General features: G+C 38.4%; 2 protein-coding genes across 3 annotated transcripts; one reads left to right on the forward strand and one right to left on the reverse strand.

Annotated features, from left to right (window-relative positions):
* Positions 1–7,014: 7,014 nt before the first annotated feature.
* psmc4 (proteasome 26S subunit, ATPase 4) lies at positions 7,015–14,705 on the reverse strand. Of its 2 annotated transcripts, none has more exons than XM_022764303.1 (11): positions 14,650–14,705; positions 13,939–14,037; positions 12,791–12,977; positions 11,766–11,912; positions 11,331–11,440; positions 11,004–11,097; positions 10,503–10,670; positions 10,273–10,349; positions 9,280–9,448; positions 8,021–8,076; positions 7,015–7,861 (listed from the first exon to the last, which is right to left on the reverse strand). In XM_022764303.1, exons 1-11 carry the CDS (start codon positions 14,680–14,682, stop codon positions 7,748–7,750), a joined length of 1,254 nt encoding a protein of 417 aa, XP_022620024.1. In that variant the 5' UTR covers positions 14,683–14,705; the 3' UTR covers positions 7,015–7,747. The 2 variants fall into 2 exon arrangements, with proteins under 2 accessions (XP_022620024.1, XP_022620025.1); XM_022764304.1 differs by having other exon boundaries at positions 14,583–14,666.
* A 1,521-nt stretch (positions 14,706–16,226) lies between these two features.
* Positions 16,227–19,934, forward strand: LOC111235729. The gene is made up of 5 exons (XM_022764243.1): positions 16,227–16,260; positions 17,798–18,157; positions 18,617–18,886; positions 19,445–19,507; positions 19,797–19,934. The coding sequence occupies exons 1-5, from the start codon at positions 16,227–16,229 to the stop codon at positions 19,901–19,903; spliced, it is 834 nt and encodes a 277-aa protein (XP_022619964.1). The 3' UTR covers positions 19,904–19,934.
* Positions 19,935–20,568: the final 634 nt, after the last annotated feature.

Raw genomic sequence — 20,568 nt, forward strand, 5'->3', positions numbered from 1 at the left:
TACCTCTCCATCTCTCTGGAGAGAAAGGATAACATATTGGCCCGACTATAAGACAATATTTTTTTCTGGAAATTAGGTCAACTAGTCAATTACATGTTGATTACATCACATATTCTTTTTGACAGTCTTTTACAGAGTGTTGCATAATGGATTGTTTGAAGCCTTAATGTTGCTAGTTGCAAGTGTTTAAGTATGTCAGCTCAGTCAGTTCTGTCAGTCTTTCAGAGTTAGTTAGAATTAAAAATGCTTTGATAGCCCAGTTGAACTTGCTTCACTTGTTTCTGAAGTGCAACATGCTTTGCTGTCATGAAAGAAATAATCAATAACATGATGAGAGAAAACTTATTGCAGAAATTAACCACAGAGAAAATCTGTCTAACAACCAACAACCTGTGCTGTTTTTTGTAAATATGATAAATGATAATGGTCCAAAATGATGTGAAAATGTTTGAGTCAAATGACATCAAATTTTCTTAACAGAGCACACCCAAACCAATCCTCCAGACTTTCCTACTATTTAGCCTGAAAATTAGCAATTTGTTAGTATGCGTGTCCTGTTCAGAGTCACACAGGTTGGAAGTTGTCATGAAACAATAACAAAACGTAGATAACATTGGTGGCACTTTGCTTTTTAATTATCTCTAACCTTTTAGAATCTCAATGAACCATCAACACATGATGTAATGATTCACAGACATGGGTAAAAATTTAACCTCATTCTAAATCCTGACACCAACTAAAATGGAAACACAACATGCCACAGCTTGCCTAGCTGGGTGACATGACGGGCAAAATGAGTCATTTATTTGCAAAAAACTTCGACCACGCCTTGTCAGGGAGGACTTGGTTAAATATTAAGTTTAGTTTATGGTTATTAGACAGCATTGCATTTAAATTTTGTCCATTCTATTTACACACACACGAGAATGGGTTTTTGAAAATTGAGTACACAAAGCATGCAGTTAAAAACATAAAAATAATTTTTTCTTCCTTTTGATTGTCCCTTCTGCCAAAAAAAGCATGATATTTGGTAAAGTCAAACATGAACAAAAAACCTAAAAACATGAAAATTTTAACAAAAATCTCCTACAAATATTTTGTTAATACAGAAAAAAACCTCTAGATGCTTATTTGTTGACCAAAACAAAAAAATCAATAAGCCTAAAAACATTGTTAAAGAATGCATGATGGTAATTTTGCAGAGAGACATTTCCAGTGCAAGGTCCCCCACAATAAAATCTGACTTTTTCCATCACTGATTGAAAACAATCTGTGCCAGGCAGCATCAGTGTGCTGTTGGTTCATCTTCACGTCAGCTAAGACACTGAACTGAACAGGTGCGTTCAAAATCCTGCTTGGCATCTCATTGCTGTGTAAGAATGGTAAAAAGTCTGGAATGGAAGTATTAATCTATTTCCCCAGAGATTTAACCTTGGCCACAACATACTTTTTCACTGGAAACTATTCAGCACTGCAATCATTATTATGTCACACTCTTAACATCTACTGCGAATTGTGCAAAAAGTGATTGAACATACATAAGAACTGATTTGTGGTGTTGAATTCCCCTATTTGAAACCCACACAGAAATGGATAGTTCACAACAGCAAAGATGTCATTCAAGCTATGTCAATTGCGTCTCCCTTCACTCAGCTGTGCAACGTGTATGTTGTCATTTCTTTATTTCCTGTTCCGATCTGGCATTAACATGCGTCTCAGGTGATCTGATCACTACTGGACAGCTTAAAGTACCTCAATTCACACCTGGCATTACAATATGTCTGACATGTACCTTGAGTGGCCACTTGTGATGGGAAATAAACTAGTACATCATTTCTGTTTGCAAAGATGCACTGTTGTTTTTAGCCAGTCCGACTATGACAGACAAAAGACTTTACCTCTGGACTACAGGGTTAGATTCCTTACAATGGATTTTAAAGAAACACTGACTGGGCTCCCTTTTTGGGGCTATGTGTAGAGAAACATATGAAGGTCAAGGATGGTGGCTCTGCTCTCTATGTCATTCATTCTTCAAAACCCATACAGTGAGGCCCTGTGAGTGTAAGCTAATTAACAGGAATATTTCAGCTAGTTTAGTAACTAGTGTTTAATACCACACATAGGAGTGAAACTGATGTGGACAGATGTAGTCAGCAGACCCCAAATCACCCTTGCACAACACAATCACTATTATTTACAAGGCTGCCAAGACATTAGGATATCAGGGTGTAGGGCACACACATCCAAAGAACTTCTACAGGTGCTGGATCAAGAGCAAACTAAGAGAAATGATTTTACACAAACCACTGTCAGTATTAAGAACAAAAACACTTGAGGAAAAATGTTATTCTGATTCTGTATACGCAGGCTGGCCTTTTTTCTCACACACCACCCAGGCAAGGCCAGGCAATGAAATAATGTGCAAACATGCCCTGAGAAAAGAGGTGTCTGCATAACAACGCGTGCCAGCGTCCTTGTCATGGCAACCCATCCTGAGCCCTGGCCATTCATTGTGGGTGCAGCTGGTACACGTCTCTATGGCTGTTCCCTCGAGTCCGACTCTGCTGGGACAGACTGCTGAGGAGAGGAGGGAAAAAAAACATCCTCCTCCTTCCTCCCACTGTTCTTCTCATCTTTCTGCCTTTGGTTGCTCATGCAGTTTCCATAGTGTAGTGTTCACCTTCGGCTATAACCAACCCACCAGGGACAGTCACTTATCCAATCACAGTAACTTCCAGTGGGTTGCAAACTTAGCCATGACAACCATAGAGACAAGAAAACTCCTATGGGGGCATCAAGCCCACAACAAAACTGAAGCAGCAAGTTACACGTAAAAAAGAAAGCTGACACTACCAGTCCTGCAACATTTAACCTATTCAAACAAATTATGAAATTACACTAACCACGGCAAAAGTCACTACCAACAGTTACATGGGAGAACCTAATTCAGAAGAAAGAGGAATATAAGAACAAAAGCCACAACAAAAAGCCTAAGTGACGTATTCTCCAGAATATGACAGATGATGACACAGCCATCCGTTGCAGTAATGTATTACATGATAATAGATAAAACTATACCGGATATTACTCTGTCACAGGATTATAGTATCATGACAAATCTCATTATCGCAATAACTGCCAGGGGTCCTGTGTAAAGGGAAACCTTTTATTCTCTGCCACCATTTAAAAAAGAGGGACGGGACTAAAATATCAGATATATGTCAGAAGTGGAGATAGTACGTAGTTAGATGTAGGCCTACATACTTCTTACATAGAGCAATGAGCCAAGATTTTTGATTTCACATCTCAACTTTTGGATCTATAATTCAGAAACTATGACCTGGTCTTATCTACCATTGTAATTTGTGGTCATGGACTTAGTCAGTTTTCGATTATGCTTAGTTGGAGTCCAATTCCTAAGAATTAATAAGATGAAGCCTGTCCGTTGCATACTAAGTGTGAAAGACTACATGTGTAGTGTGGAAGTTTCCCTTGACACAGAAGTTTAACAGAAGTCAACAGATAAAACTATTGTACCATCTTCTAAAGGGCAACAAAAGAGTAATCCTTCGGTTTGCCCCCTGCACTGGTCCCCTCATACCTCAAGTATGGACTCAATTAATTAGACAGTTGTGAGGGGGAGGGGGCCACCAAGCAGCGCCTTTTGTTCTGCTGAGGAGGGTATACATGAGAATATGGGGACAGAGTCGAGGCTATGAAACCTGTTTCAGCTGAAAGTCAAGCAAGCCAAAAAGCAGCATGAAAAGGTGTAGTCAATGACTATTTCAACACTCCCTCTTGTCTCAGCAGTGACCATGAAACCAGTTTTGGCTCAGCCAAGCCCTTCACGGATAGTTAGCTATTAATAAACCGGGTTGCTTACCAATTCGAGTTGCCGTTACATTAAAAACTTATGTCTGTGTCGCAACTGCAGTTTTAGCAATGACACAAACTAGCTAGTTCTAGAGGCAAGCAAACTTTCAAGTGGTTTAACTCAAAGTTGAGCGGGCATTTTAGAGAAGTAACGTAAATTAAGCAAATTTTAACGAACATTAGCTTAACAATGTTGGCCGTTACACGTTAACTTGATTAACACTTTAAAAAAACGTATTTCCTCTCTTGTTTCTGCTGTCGTGTAAGCAAATTAACGTTTAATCCGTTGATTAACTTTATTCGCGGCAGTGTTTTGTACCGTCTTACTTTTAAGTGGAGCAATCACTACCGTTAATTACCTTTCAACTGTTGTATGACTGGCGTGCTCACATTTGCTCAAAACCAGGGATAACCAACCACACGTTTATAAACATAATTCTGTGAACGTCGTAGAGTAAACTGCTCCCACCTGGCCTCAAACCAAGACCGATTCTCGCCAGCTGTGACAGGAAACACGAGCCAAACCGGGCCGAGCTAACCGATGAGGGTTAACTGACGATAGTTAGCTGGCTAGCTAGCTACCAGCCACACACGCACGGTGCAGTTTTGTTAGCAATATATTTGATATATTTGTTTCAGTCTTACCAGAGAGGGTGATTTTACTCCTTGGCAGGTTAAGTGGCTGTTAGCCGTCGATATTCCCAGCCATACCCCTCTTCCTCCGTATTTCCGATATGTTTTGAAGTTGAAGCTGTGTGGACGACGTGATGTGTGGTAGTCTCGAGGAGCGAATAACCACTCTGTCTCACAGCAGTTTCCCCTCCCCTTCCCTGGAAATCCCAAATTACATGTTGTTACACGTCGAATAAAAAACTCCAGGTTGGCTTTTTTTTCCCATTTATATGAGGAAATTATTATCTCACAGTTGCCAGTCGTAATTCTAGTAGTATTTTGCAGTAGTAGTGTGTCAGCTGTAACGGTAATGGTACTATTTAGCAGTATAACTAACATTATTTATTCATTCATTCAGTTTTTATTTAGGACACAGCTTAGACACACATTAGTAAAATTATACCTATGTTTATTTATTTTTCAATAAAAAATTCAAGTGTAAAATGTTGTTGAGGTGTTATAAACACAAACAACACCCTAAAGATAAAAAAAAAAAAAAAACTTTAAAGAACTGTAAAAATAACCAAGAGTCAAAATTAAGTAATTAACAATTAAATGAAGTTATTAGATAGTAAATGTAGGTCTATGAAAATATAGAGCTGTAGGAGATTTGAATTAGATTTGAGTATGGCTTTGAAAGTGGTGAAAATGTTACTTTAATTTTGACTTTTGTTAAAGCTGCCAGACGCCCCAATATGACCTGAGACATGAAGGCAAAAACATGATCTGTTTTGACCAAATAAAATCCTTGGGAATTGAAACATGAGAGAGCGCCAAAAAGGTGTTGTAGCTGTGCCAAATATTCTTGGTACTCTAAAGCCTATTATCCAGGATGAGGCCTTAAAGACGAAAATAAACATTTGCAGTTGTTCAAAACGTATAAAAAAAACTTGGCCAAGCCTACAAGTTTATCTGACCATACTACATTCACTCTAAGTGTTACAGGTTATTAGAAATTATTTTTAGTTTAGTAATTAATGTGCATTTGTAATTAACTTTATCGCGGGCAGAAGTTCTGAGGTCACATGCTCTAGAACAGGGCAAAAAATTAAAAGAAAACAAAAAGTACACATTTCATACAGGTGAATACATTTCACAGTTAAGGTAAGTAACATTAATTTACCTTTGAATAACGTGATCATAGTTGTAACTTACTCATGTACATAAAAGTGATTGCATAGGTTTTGAAAATATCAATACATATGCAGTCACTTTTTTCTGTGTCTGCCAGTACTATGAATTTGATCCCATCTCTGTTTTTGATGGCAGAGTTTGCAAAAATGGCAGTCCAACCACCTCTGTACCAGTTATTTCCTCTCAGGCCATCGGCACCTCAAACCAGCATGGAGGCGTTGGTGTCAGCCTTGTGGTGTCAACTCTGCCCTGGACAGTACTTTGGACAAAACCACAGACTGGATAAAATCTTTGCTAGGATGTCCAGCTGGCCAGAACAGGCAGCCTTGCAGCTCTGTCCCTACTATTTTGACCAGGTCACTTACAGTCTTCCTACCAGAGACCAAGTGAAACGCATGTAGGTGCCATTAGTTGGATTTCCACTGTTATTTGTACATCAAGTCATATTCAGGGATCTCCCAAAATTTCATATAACCCTAGACTGTGCTTGCTTTTTTTTTTTTTATCTACTTCATAGTTTGGGTTATAACAGCAGGTAAAGTTGAAATTTATTATTATATTACTTTTCCCTATTAAATCCAAATTAAATATACTACAGTAAATTCCAAGTTTTTCCCAAGGGACTCTGGTCATCAGGCCTCAACTTGTCCACATGAATCCACAATATATAACAAAGGTGATGACTGCTGTGTAGCTTGGTGTGTATTTGTTTTACTGACACTGCAGCTTGAAAGCTATAATGAATGATCTTCCCCCCACTTGTGGCCTAAAGGGAGAGCTGCAACCTCAGGCTGCACTGCTTCGACTCATGGGTAGACTTAAAACAAGAAAAGCAGAGGGCCACTGAGCAGCATGGAAGATGGCATTTAAGGACCGACCGAGAAGCTCGGCCTACAGCTGGCATCCACTTGAGTCGACTTTGTCAACTCCAGGATCCAAACACTGGCAGGAGTATATCCACAAAACAGTATAATTATCTGATGTATGGCTACTGCTAAATACAGATATGAATGAGCATGTGTCTGATGTTGTAATGTGATACCAGCGTAGATAACACCTTTGTGTGGGTTAGAAATATGGTTCTCTCTTTTTTTCTGGTTATTCTTCTGGTTCATATTCATTTTATTCACACGGATTTGTCTAAGTAACCAATTCTAAGCTTAAGGGCAACATTTTCCATCTCGATTGCCAAGTGTCTGAGTAAGTGCTTTAGCAACATCTCTCAAAAAAACATTTTGCTGGCAGGAAACAAAGCACCATTACTGAACATTGAGAAAAAGTGGACAAAGGCCGGGCAATGCAAGACAATAGCTGAGGTAATTCCTTACTTAATATATTTAATCACAATTAGGTCTGCTACTAATGATTTTCTTTTTCAATGAATCTGTTGATTATTCTTTTTCTTAATCATTTGGTCCATAACATTTCAATTCAAAACACATTTTAGTTTAACATCATAGAAGCTTGAGAAAAACAGCCAATATTCACATTAGACAAACTTGAACCAGTGAATTTTTGTCCGTTTTGCTTAAAAAATTTACTTAAATGTTTAACTAAGTGATCACATTAGGTGCCAATTGATTTTCTGTCAGTTAATTAGTATCAATTAATCCAACAATAAAGATAACAAGAACAACTCAGCAGTTAGTTTTATAATTGAGTATCTTCTATTAAAAAACATATTTCAAGGGAGAAAAACAATGACCACCATTTTCCTTTTTTTATGGAAAACTTTAATGGATTTTTTATAAGTAATGTCCTGTTAAGTGAGTACATATAGATACAAATGTTCTATCCTAGCTACGGTCAGGGCCAGATATTTTTAAGGAACCAGAAGAGTGCCTGTACAAAAAACACTCCATCACATGGTAGTGTGTCTTCTCAAGGCTGGAGACAGAGGGCTTATCTGACATTAGACCTTGTGTGCTGCAGTAAATTTAGTCCAAAAATCAATGCAGGTCAGGGACTGAAAATCCACAAAAGACACACTGTAGATACAGACACGGAGACGTAAATCAATAACAAACTTGTGTGTCTGGACACCTTTTTCTCTCAATGTATTTTGTCTCTACTTGTAGAACTCGTGCTCCTGCTCATCCTTTTTGATGACAGTCTTGTAAGCCTTCTCGAAGTCTTTGGCCAGGACGATATACCTGTTCTCCCGCACTGCCAACATGCCAGCCTGAGACAGCCGAGGAAGAAATGAAAAACAGAAGATCAAGCAACAAATTAATATGTATATATTTAGTTGTTCTATGCAAAAATTTATCCCATTAGTTTTGCTTTCAACTATAACTGAATAAACAGATAAATGAAACAGATAATTAAAGCTCTAACTCACCTCCTGGCAGATGGAGTTTATATCAGCCCCAGAGATCTTGTCTGGTCTGGCCACATCTGTGCATCAATTAAGAACTGAACAACACAGCAATGCCAAATAGAAGCAAAACATCCGAGTATCCTACTGTGTTTAGACATACAGGAATGATGCAGTGCAAGGTGCATGCGCACCTTTAACACTTTTTAAATTACAAATGAACTAGCTGTTGAATATTTTCGTTTTCATTTTTTCTTTGAGATTCTGAGTTTGTTTTCTGCTTATTTGTCAGTTTGAGGGCAAAAGGAATAAAGTGTCTTCAACAAAACCATCTCACACTCAGATCTCTGCGGTAAATGTGATACTAATGCAAACAAGTATGTAACTAAAAGCCAAACATCACAAGTCATTAACTCTGTAGAAAAACTCTGCTGGACAAAAACAGAGAATGAAGATTCATTTTAAATTAAAAACACAGAGAATTGGTTCCAGTCCGACAAGTCCATGCTTGTATGACTAGAAGACACTAAAAGAAGTACTCTTACATCTAGTTACCAGTTGACTATGACTCTTAAATATTCAAAATTTTGTCCTGTACAAACTATCTTCACGTTAACATGAGTTCCAGCCTGTATGTTGTATGGTCTAAAGTGGTAACGATACACTTTGCCTATTTCTCATCATCAACTACATATCTATCTAGTCACTCATCATCAAAGTACTACATTAAAACATGTCACACAGGATACTGCACACATGTAAACCAGGGACAGAAAAACTCCTAAGGGGGCATGGGGCTAAACTGTCCTTAAAATAATTTGTATATATGGCTAGAGAGCAGGGCATTACCTTTAGTGCGATCGGAATAAGAGAACTAGTAGTTTTTATCATTAACAAGAAAGTACCTGGCCAGAATCAGCAGAAAACATTAACACAAGACAACTAACATTGACACAGCAGTACAAGGAAATGCTACCCCTATGAGACAAACTGCTTCAACATAAAAAAACATATTAAAGAAAAAAAAAAAAACGACAATGAAGGAGTGGATGACTGGAAAAATCAAGTCATCTCATTTTTATAACGCTGACAATTTCAGTAGTGTGGAACAGAAGTTCAAACAAATCTTGTGTGCACAATTGGAAGCATATCTATTGTACGTAAAGAAAATATTCTATTTTGAACATTAACAAAATTCCCTCCAAAAGGAAACATTAATTTCTCTCCCTGATATACACACATAAACACCACTGAAACATGCTGTTATTGAGGCAAAAGGATACAGTCCTCCAGGTCCACCTCCTCGGAGAGGTTCATTTTACTGGTAATGGTGGAGAAAATGAGACGTTTCTGCCTGCGGTCGGGCAGGGGGAACTCAATCTTTCTGTCCAAACGACCAGGACGGAGCAGGGCCGGGTCCAGTGTGTCTGCTCTGTTGGTGGCCATGATCACCTAAGAGGGGTTCAGATGTCAAAGGAGATCACGTGAGCATGATGATAAATTGTAAACATATCATAATATGGGGTGTATTTGGCCCCATATAAAACGTCTGCTTCTGGCTCAGTGAAGGGAAAAAAAATTAGCTGAGCTTGGACCGAACGCACCCATGGTATCTAGGGCAGCGGTTTCGCCGATCCTTTGAAACCTTTAACATCCATCACTCACCAAATGTTCAAGAAAAACTAACTTTTTACAATTCCTGCAAAAAGTCTGGAAAACTAAACTAAGGTATTTGCTATGAATAACTTTTAATTACAGAAAATCATACACTTCTTTAAAAAAAAAAAAATTGCACACACTGAACTGCAGTTGCTTTGCTCACAGTCTAACAGGAAGCCTCATTCCAACCTGCAGCTGTAGGATTAACAAAATTATTCTATGCAATTTGCAAAGTGTCTGCAGAAGAAAAACCCAGAAAAGTGAATTCTTTACAGAAAAAACACAGTTTGTGGTGATACACACACAGCCATCCTCTTCATCTACGCAAGGCTTTGGACAAGTCTGACCAGTACTGCATGTGAAAATAGCTTATGGGCAAAATGTCCATTTAGGGTTTGAAAAATGACAATTATAGCTTTAGGGGTGTTTTCTAAGCTGAATGACACAGGGAGCAGTGACAATGGAAAAGTGAATGGATGGTAGGAGGGACCGGAGATTGGGGGCTGGGATGGCTCACATGGTGCTCCATCACTGGCGCCACGAGTCAGCACATACCAAGATGGTGCAGTCACAGGGGAAGACTTAAGAGCTTTCTGAGTGGAGTAGACTTGGCTTACCTTGACATTGACATTCTGGTCAAAGCCGTCCATTTGATTAAGCAGCTCAAGTAAGATTCTCTGCACTTCCCTGTCAGCTGCAGAAGAAAACAATGTAAGAGGGTGAATTTTTGCCATGATGTTTTTGCATTTACAACATAGTCAGGGTAAATCTTGACTGTAGGACAAAGAAACAATAACTAGAGGGTTTGTGTGCAACAGGTCTACGTGTGAGCCAAACAGATTTGTACCTCCAGTCTGTGCATCAAAACGCTTGGTGGCGATAGCATCAATCTCATCAATGAAAATTATGGCAGGTGCATTTTCCTTCGCCAGCCGGAAGACATCACGCACCATACGAGGGCCTTCACCCAAATACTTCTGAACAAACTCAGAGCCCACCACACGGATGAAAGCAGCTGGACATGAAGAGAATGACAGATATATTTTTCCTCTCAGTGTACCTTATCCACATCAATAATCTGTAACTAAAATACAGTATCTTTGTACAAATCACTTGTAGTTAGTAATGGTCTGCGTTGGTTTAAGTAATGACATAATATATATATATTATAGCCTATGAATCCATCTTGCACTGTCAGCGTAAGGGTGAAAAGACTAATTGTGTAATTTGGTATAAAACAAGACAATATCACAATACTAAATATACAGAATATATCCAATGGTAGTATATCTGGGATGTAATTCCTGTCCAGTGCCAAACACATAGGTCTCTGGTACAGAGGACTTACCTGTAGTGTGGTGTGCCACAGCCTTGGCCAACATGGTCTTACCACATCCTGGAGGTCCGTACATAAGGACACCCCTGGGTGGGTCAATGCCAATCTGAGACAGTAAGCAGACAAAGGTCGATTGACAGATTAGTCCCGTTTCAATCCAGTTGCTTGAAACTGGTTATGCAAATCGTTTGTGACTGACAAAAAGTTACTGCATGTAGCACAGGGTTTCTGCATTTTCATTGCTCAAATCCATGATATTTTCCTTCACTTTGAGCATCAACCCAATAAATGTTTGTCAGAGTTCATGCTGGAATGTCGTATTACTTTTGAATATCTGACCTGTTTGTAGAGCTCAAAGTGTGTAAGTGGCAGTTCCACTGCTTCTCTGACTTCCTGCTTCTGGATGTCCATACCACCAATGTCAGCATACATCACATCTGGTTTTTGGTCTGGGAACAGAAACACAGCAAGAAGGAAAATTATACCAGCTGTGCTATTCAATACAAGTAAAATGAATACAAAATACATTTCTGTTCGGAAAATTGCCTCTTTTGTGCATTTTAATGGATAAAATTAATGGACAAGGAAATTAAATTAACTGATTGCTTGATAGTAAAAATAATTAATAAAATCTTTTGAGAGAGGACTGGAAAAAATCCAGATGTGATCACAGTCACATTCTGGTTTGCTGTGTTGAGCTTCACAGCAATTAAACTTGTTTACAGACCCGGCAACCTGAAATCCTCTGAGAGAGAGTGGCACTGAGTGTTTTACCTGACGTCAGCATCATGATGCTGCTGTCAGCTTCAGGAGGGAGCACATCTACCAGGGCGTTGCTGTGCTTGTGCAAGGCAACTGAAGCGTTGGGTTTCAGCAGCTCTCTGTCGATGGTGCTCAGGATGCGCACATAGTAGTTGGACCCTGAAAGGGGAACAATGGTCAATAGAAGTGGAAAGAACACAGGAAACATGTAGCTCATACTGAATAATTAAAATATGACAGCGCACAGTACATCTCCTCTCGGATCTCTCAAAAGACTCTGAAAGCCAGAACACGATAAAGTATTCAAATATACAGCTTGTATGCATCATCCGCCATTTAATTAATTTTTAATTATTAGCTTTAACTATTTATTTATTTCACAGTCATTATTTTTGTGCTTTAAATGCATACTATTTTGCATTCAATTTCTCTCTTGGAAATATAATGCTAGTAAGAATTTAATAGCTCTTTAGTACAGAAAACATTCCCTCAGTAGTAACCTTGATGTTAAGTTACGACACATGGATAATATCAATTGAAATATCTGTGAAAAAACTGATTCTATGTCAATGATTATGGGTGAGGTGAGAATTAGAGGGCAGATGCATGTCTTTAAATGCTATGTTGCCAAAAAGTAGTTACATTAGTTGTTAAGATTTTCTGTGTCTGAACCCCCTCCCATCTGAAATTTAGAGCTGACACAGACGGTGTTTGCTAGTGCTGCATGTAAATGTATCTATTTAAATATTTTCTGAGTGCTAATAACTTTCAGATGTGTGATGATTCAGGTTCCATTTCCAGGCTCGGGTCTATGTATTTCTCTCAAGTGTATGCACTCCATCTTGGGTTTGTGTAAAATAGTCAATGGTCTTCTTTGCGTCAGACATATATTTTTTGACTTTGAAGTTCTGTGGGACTGTCAATATGGTCAAACAGAGCTTAATCTCCATATTGTATTACTTAAAATAATACTGGCAGCAAATGACTTACTTAGTGTAGGTCTTTCATATTTTGACATGTTTTTCTTTTAATGGTACCTGTAGTGGAGCCAACGATGGCGGTGTTCTGGTCAACAGCTTCCAGAAACTGGCCAATGACGAGTGGGATGCTCTGTATCCTCTTCACCTCCTCCTGGGCATGGAGGAATTCTTTCTTCAGGTTCTTCTGTTCATCTTTTATGTACTCCTCCTGCACTTCCAGGAACTCCAGCTCCTGCTGAAGCTTCTGCAAAGACATGACAAAAGGAGAGGAAGAAATGAGTGCTGGAAACAGATGTAGCTTAAATCTGCTTGCTGGAGATCATAAACCCAAGTTAGTGGCTTGTGGACATGGAGAGTTGAAGAATAACTAAAACAACAAATATTTGAGAACAAACAATTTGAAACTTTCTCTTTTGGAAAAAAAAAAATAAAGAGATGATTCCATAATTAATTTAAAAAGGTATTGTGCATGAAAACTATCTAAAATACATTATGTTTTGAGATCTGCAATTTTATCAGTCAATATCATTTACTAAGATAATAGATTATGAATGTACTGGTGTCTTTCAAAACTCTGCCTATGCAGACCATCATGCACACCGAGATTATGCAAAATATTCTGATACAATGACATGTGGTGAACAACTGGTCATACTGAAAGCACCACACTGTATCTGACTCTGTGAGGCAATCCAAAATATATGTAGTGTTGCAAATTTCTAAGTAAACTATAGAGTAATTATTTTGTATTACTCTTGATAAGCAATTCAGCTTAGTTGACTTGACAGGTTTGCAGGTCAACAAGTTAGTGCCTGGAATATATATATCTGAAAAAAGTAGGTGTCTTAGGTAAATATGGTCCGTGTGAAATTCACTCCTGATTCCTCCGTAATTTTATCCTGATAATCACACTGAATTGACATTTTGTTTCACTTAATAACATCGCTCAAATCACTGAGAAATCAGAGTCAGAGGTTTGAAACCAGGCTCCTGTAATTTTATGCATGAGAGTAATTTAAACAAGCTTGTTTCATATTTGTCTTTAGTGAAATTCACTGCTGTCGTTTGAAATTTAAACAGACCACAACCCTGTGTTATCCGTGAAGACGGAGAATAAGACACATTTGAACCCTTCAGTTCACTCATACTCAGAGATATGTGGTAGGTTATAACTTTTGAATAAAATATCTGAACGGGTATCAGACCTTGTATCTGCTGTAAAGGTCCTCAAGATCCTCTGGTTCTGGTGCCAGGAAAGAAAGACCTGTCTGAGGTCTAGAGCTCAGTATTGCCGGCATGTCGTCCTGTGAATGTGACAACAACAAAAAAAAAACATTTAACATGAGCAACCTAATGTAATTACCACCACACGAGTGAAGAGGTTGCACTTAGCGCATAGTACACGCTATTTTCGGCTCAGCAACAGAGGATAGCTAACAATGTAACTGTGTAACAACGGTATTCTCGATTATAACATTGCACCTACCATAGACAAACATTAGCTTAGCTACTCCTAGCTTGTTAAGAGCTAGCTAACTTTAACGATTCGCAACAGCAAAATTTGACCACTAAAAGCTGTTTACGACGCACCGAGGAGACATGAAAACATAATCCAAATGATTGACATCAATCCTTGAAAGACACAGTTTCATAAAACCTGCTTAAATCTATTTTCTTGAGCTCTACAAACACCATGCTAATGCTAGCAGCTAACTCGCATGACATAGCAATTGCATTGAGTAGAGAATGAATTGGCAGGTTTACGTTTCAGCAGTGTTAACGAGCTAACAAACGGTAAAAGACTACAACAGACAAACACAGAAAGCAACACTCAAGAACTTATATTTACCAAAGCCTACCACAGAAACTCTGTTAGTTTAAAGTGAAAAACAGGAAACAATCTCACTGATTCATACCGGGCTCTTTTCTACGGCTACGATATCCTCCATGTTGGAATTTGCCGACCGACTAACGTTTGACGTAATACGTTGACGAAAGGTTGTATGGGTAATGTAGTTCAATGTAGGGAACAGGTATTTTGTAACATTCTCGTGTGCTTGTACCTGACTACATTCGGTTGGGGAAGAAGTACTTGGGCTAGATCCTTTAATTTCAAATACTCAATTACAAGTGAAAGTCCTGGATTCAAACTCCTTCATGAGTAAAAGTACAGAAGTATTATCAGCGAAGTATAGGCTACTTAAGTAGTGTATCAAAGTAAAATGTCCCCTGTTACTGATATATGTAACTTTACCCGCCTTTTTAAAAGATATAAAAGTAACAAAGTAAATGGCAAATGACTCAAGATTCGTATGGTTTTCATGAAAATAGCTCTCCTTTCAACTATCTTTTACACGTTAACACACTTACCACAAGCACAAGTGGGTGAGCAGAAAATTCCTGCGTATATCCTGCTACAGATGAGGTGGTCGTCACACCTCTGCAAAGCAATTTCCATGCAGGGCTCAACAGTTGATTGAATTAAGATAGATGATTTCACTAGAACTATATCTTTTTCTGTGTGGGAGGACACATGGTGCAAAAGTGCATCACTGTGTGCTCAAACTGTATTGGCCTGTACATCTGTATCTGGGAGGATGGTGGTTAGTTCAAAGGGTGTCAGTGTATTTAGTCATTTAATGGTCTCCCATGTTTGCAGATGGAAAAACATGTAAAGTGACACACTGAAACACCAGCAGAAAATACAATCTCCGCTTAAGGTTGACTTACTCATTTCCTCTGAAACTCACATGGTTTTCATCAGCAGATGAAATTTTAGGGTTTCTTGTTCTATTAGAGTCAAACAGTTCATGCTTGATTTTGGAAACAACAATGATACAATCAGAGTTGACCTTGAGCGGAGTTTTGTTGGCGACTGTTTCTAAGAGGAAGAATTCATTGTTTAAGGTCAACTTTTAAGCCAACATGAAGAAGAAATACTACAGTACAGTTGTACAGTTGTACAGTTTCTTGACAGCTGAACACACTTCATCTACTCATGAGGACTGTGATACAGCTGAAAGTTAACTGGAACTTGAGTGGGGACTGTTTTATGAACTTCATTGTTGTATAATTCTGTGCTAAAAAATCCAAAAGACGAACCACATCCTGTACTATACTTTCAGTTTCAATTCCTTACTTTGATTTTTAAAGACAAATGATATATTATAATATATTATATACTTTGTTTTATTTAAAATAAAATCTTCAGTTGTTAAGTTAAGAAGTTAAGTAATGCTGTCATTGCACCATCAAAACAATGATAACATACTGGAAGGGGAAACCCTTTGCATGATTTGTTTACATTTGAAAAGACTTAGTGGCGTAATATCTTCCAGTTTGTGAGGAAGTGGTGTGACACACGCCTGTATATATTTCATCTGCACTCCCTGGAGGAATCGTTGTATTTTTAATGCGTCGTTAATCGAGAGACATGTTAAAAATCGTTTTGTCTGAGTTGCATCACAACTTCTTTTTGATGAAATGGGGCTGGATGACGTGGATTCTTCTCTACTTCATGGTCTCAGGTAAAATTTAGGAAGAGTTTTGATTTGTATGTGTGTTTTTGTCAAAGGGATCCTTAGCTGTCATTATTAAATACAGGGAAATGTATGTATTGTGCAAATATCTGTGTTAAAACCATAAATGTTTTCAGGCTCTGAATACATTTTTATAGGCAATTCAAATGTATTTCTTAAATGCAGTCCCTAGGATTCACTATTGACACAGTTTGCAAGTGACCTGGTTTCACTCATACCATTTCTTCAGTGGTTTCTTTCCTGCAGCTTTTGACACATTTGTGTGTATTTACATTCTGTGGTGTATTTTCAAAACAAAAGTCTTCAGGCTTAACTTCTTTTACTTTATAGAGATAGATAGGTTGATTGGTCCAAGATAAATCCAAGGACAGATAATCTTCAAACTCCATTAGTGGATTAAAACACATCTTTACCAATTGTTTTTGAATCAAATCACATTTCAAACCTTTTGTGCACTGTTTTTTTTTTTTATTTGGAAAACTTGCTTTTTCCCCCTCAAGAGCACCAGTGTGTGTAAGGTGCTCCAGAAGTTTCAGATTAACAGGTAAAAAAAAAAAAATCTGATTTGTAGCATTAATGGGTTTTTTTGTCAGCCTTTTGACTCCAAAGAAAAGTCAACAAATCTGAGAAAATTCATTCAATTTACATTTTTGCCTTCAAATGTAGAAATTCAAAATCTAAATTATATCTCAAAATTTGTCACTTTCACCTCTGTTGGATAAGAGACAGTGTAGAGGCAGATGGCAAACCATGGAAAAAGAAGGGTGTGACGTGCAACAACGGTCTCCAGTCTGATTTCATTTGAGTACACGGCAGTTATGGTATACGCACTGTAACCATCTGGCTATCTGGGCACCCCATTTTTGTTGTTTATGTTGTTGTGTGTGTGTGTGTTTTTTTTTTTAAATGATCTTATTACTGCACAAAAAAGTGATTGAACATTTGGCGTCCACATTCTTTTAGTATCATTCTTTTACCCTCAAAATGTTTGTCTTCCTTTTTAAAGTTTTTACAGCGTCTTTGCAAAAGACCACTGATGGATCGACTTTGTGTGCAGCCGCTCTTATCAAAGTGCACATTTGAAGTGTTCAACAAACTGGAACATGTGTTTTTTTTAATATATATATATATAGACTGTAGGTTGAACTGCAAACTATCACATAGTACATTTATACTATCAACTTGAAAATGAGTTGGTCAAATTTCCCAGTAAAAACCACAAACTCAAATGTGCAAACTACCCTGTGGCTGATTGATGTATATCTGTGGCTTGCTTTGAAAGAGTTCAGTGTGAACCATTGGAAATGTCATTTAAAGTATATTTTGTAGTCTCAGTTATTTTCCATGACTTCGTGGCATCACCAAGTAAAAAAGATTTACTCATCAGTGTTTTTACAATTTAACAGATCAACACAGACAGGAAGGTAGAGCACTGCTGTGAAACAAAGAATACTTCTGACAGGAAATTATTAGTTACCCAACATCCTGTCATTGTTTTTTTTCTTTTATTATTTCTGTTTTTCAGGTACCAGCTCCCTGGTGGTAGTTCACCAGCCCCCTGTGTTTGCCGCCGCTCTGGGTAATGATGTTACCATGCAGTGTCAGCTCCAGCTTTCCCATGATGAGAAGATGCTGACTGTACCGGTTCTGTATTGGTTGCGCTTAACACCGGGCCGTGAAAATCCCAGACTGTGGAGCCCCTCGGCCTCATATGAGGAACGTGTAGCTCTTCTGGACAAAAACCCAGACTCTACAAACAAGTCCATACTTCTCAGAAATGTCCAGTGGGCAGATAGTGGGAAGTATCTGTGTAAACTCTCCATCACCACAGAGAAGCATAAAAGTTTTAGGAGGACTGGAAATGAAACATTACTGATTGTTCATGGTAAATACAACGTTTTTCATTTTTTGTTTCCTGTGTATTTCTATAAAGAGAGAGAGAGAGAGAAAAGTGTAGGCTACCACAGAGCTTGTTTTATAACCACATCATAAGTTAAAATGCTCTGTTCAGAAAAAAACTATTTTTCCTATATCATCAATAGTTGAACTAAAGGGTAGAAATCTGATTGCTGACACCCTGCATTTGAAAAGGTTATTGCAGTACATCTTAATGGTTTCTTCAATTTCTTACCTAAAGTTGATTTCCCAATGTCCAGGTTTCTGGTGTGCATGTAAACAGACTAGGTGTGACAGATTAGGTGATGTGGACCACTGTGTAGTGACTGAGGGCTTTAAGTCCAGAGGGTAGGAAAGAATTTCAACCTGCAACACAAACGCTTGTGTTCACGAGAGAGTTTTCACGCGCTGAGCACATACCTGTGTATCTGTCTGCATCTCATTTCAGACACCATGAACTTTAACCTCACCAGTCACAATGACTCTCTGCTCCGGTGTGAAGTAAACGTGTCTCTGCAATCTGGATTGGTTTTGTCCATTTTTCATGATGGATGCAAAGCGCAGCCTGTCGATCCCGCTCAGGGGGATGCTGATGCAGCTCTGCCCTTCGTCACACTCTCTGAGACTATTTCTCTGAATGGCAGCGGTAAATATGAGTGTCAGCTGCACCTGAATGAAGATCTGATAATGAAAAGCACCTTCCACTACCTTCCACCTGGTAATTATATTACTTTTTTTTCTTTTTTCTGTACTGATTGTTAAACACCCCTCAGCAGCAGCACTCAAACACTACCATAAATAGTAGCTTATAGCTGAAAACACACTTTATTCTGTTATTACGGATGTTCAGCCTATTGTATTCATGTTCTTGTTTACAATTCCAAGAGGTATTCATTGCATGAACCAACAAAACCTTAACACAAATCCTCAAGCTGAACTAAGGCTACAGTTGAAAAGTCTTTTTTGCTTAGGCATGTTTATCTATCTATCTATCTATCTATCTATCTATCTATCTATCTATCTATCTATCTATCTATCTATCTATCTATCTATCTTCTCAATGAAACATACTTCAATGAATAGAAGCTTGTCTCTGCATTTTATTGACTTCATAACTTAACAAAGTAAAAGCTTTAAAGATGGAAATTATTCTAAAGCTGCATCAGGCATTTTCCACTTGAAAATGCTTCATTGCCCAGAAATCATGCAGCATGTCACCATCAAAGTCATGTTAAAGACGTGACAGGTTTGTTTGATCTCAATTTTTTCCTTTCAGTGGCGGTACAAGGCGGAGACGCTAGAAAAAATCTTATGACAACACGTCCGACAATCACCTCTGGTGAGTGTGTTTTGTACAGCAGCAAGTGCTCACCTCCTGCTGCTTCTGTTGTTTAGGAAACGTGTTTTCATATTTTGCTTGTAATAAGACAAGACGTTTGTAGTGGTATCCAGCCATGCATGTACTTGGTTGTGTTTTGTTTGTATTTTCAATGTAATTTTTTCTTTGTTTTTCTTGTAATTTTGGTGAACTTTCACCTTAATGTCAACTTGGATTTACAGGAGAGAGGATAACAATAAATCCAACACTGTATCAATGTGTGATTTATAAGTGGTTTTGTGTTTCTCAGATGTGGTGGTGTATCCTGAGCCATGGCTGCTGTATGTGTCTCTCCTTCTGGTTCCCATCACCATCCTGCTGGGCCTGGTAACCGCCCTGCTGATGTACAGATCCTAATTTTGGCAGAAATTTGGCAGAAATGGCAACACCTGGCAACAGAGATCCAGGTGGCTTCTCCATCTTCAAGATCAAAACCACTCATAACATACTGCACGTAACTGTTCCTGACAAATATTTACATCCTGATTCAGGGGCAGCATTTCCTAAAGCCCCAAATACATCATGTTGCTTCAACCAGGCTGTCCCATTGACACACAACCAGAATCCCTGAATCTCAAAATCCAATCAGTTGTCTCATGCTGCATTCTGGCTGTCACCGATTCGCAAGTTTGCATGCATGGTCCCGTGCTTTTTGGGATTTGGCCAACAGTTGATGCAATGATGGATGGATGGACAATAGGTGTCTTTTTTCTACATCATGACTGTGTCCACAGTCGTGGCATTTCATTCATCTACAAGGAATAGTTGTTTGTCCTGCACCCACAAAGCAGTTCGGGGGGAGGATGGACTCACAGGCCTGAAGGGTGGAGTTTTCTATTCAGGAGATGCTTGTGATTTAAATGTACACCCCACATTAGATGTTTTGTTTTCCAACACTACAATCATCACTTGTTTTTCACTCACCATTAACTTGTTGTAGTTGGGAAATTTCACCTGTCCACATCAGAGATCCCAGGAGTTTTATTTTCGATGCTTATCAGTTACTGGTAAATAGATCACAC

Source organism: Seriola dumerili, unplaced genomic scaffold, assembly GCF_002260705.1.
Source record: "Seriola dumerili isolate Sdu_G_001 unplaced genomic scaffold, Sdu_1.0 BDQW01000533.1, whole genome shotgun sequence".
Taxonomy (NCBI): Eukaryota; Metazoa; Chordata; class Actinopteri; order Carangiformes; family Carangidae; genus Seriola; species Seriola dumerili.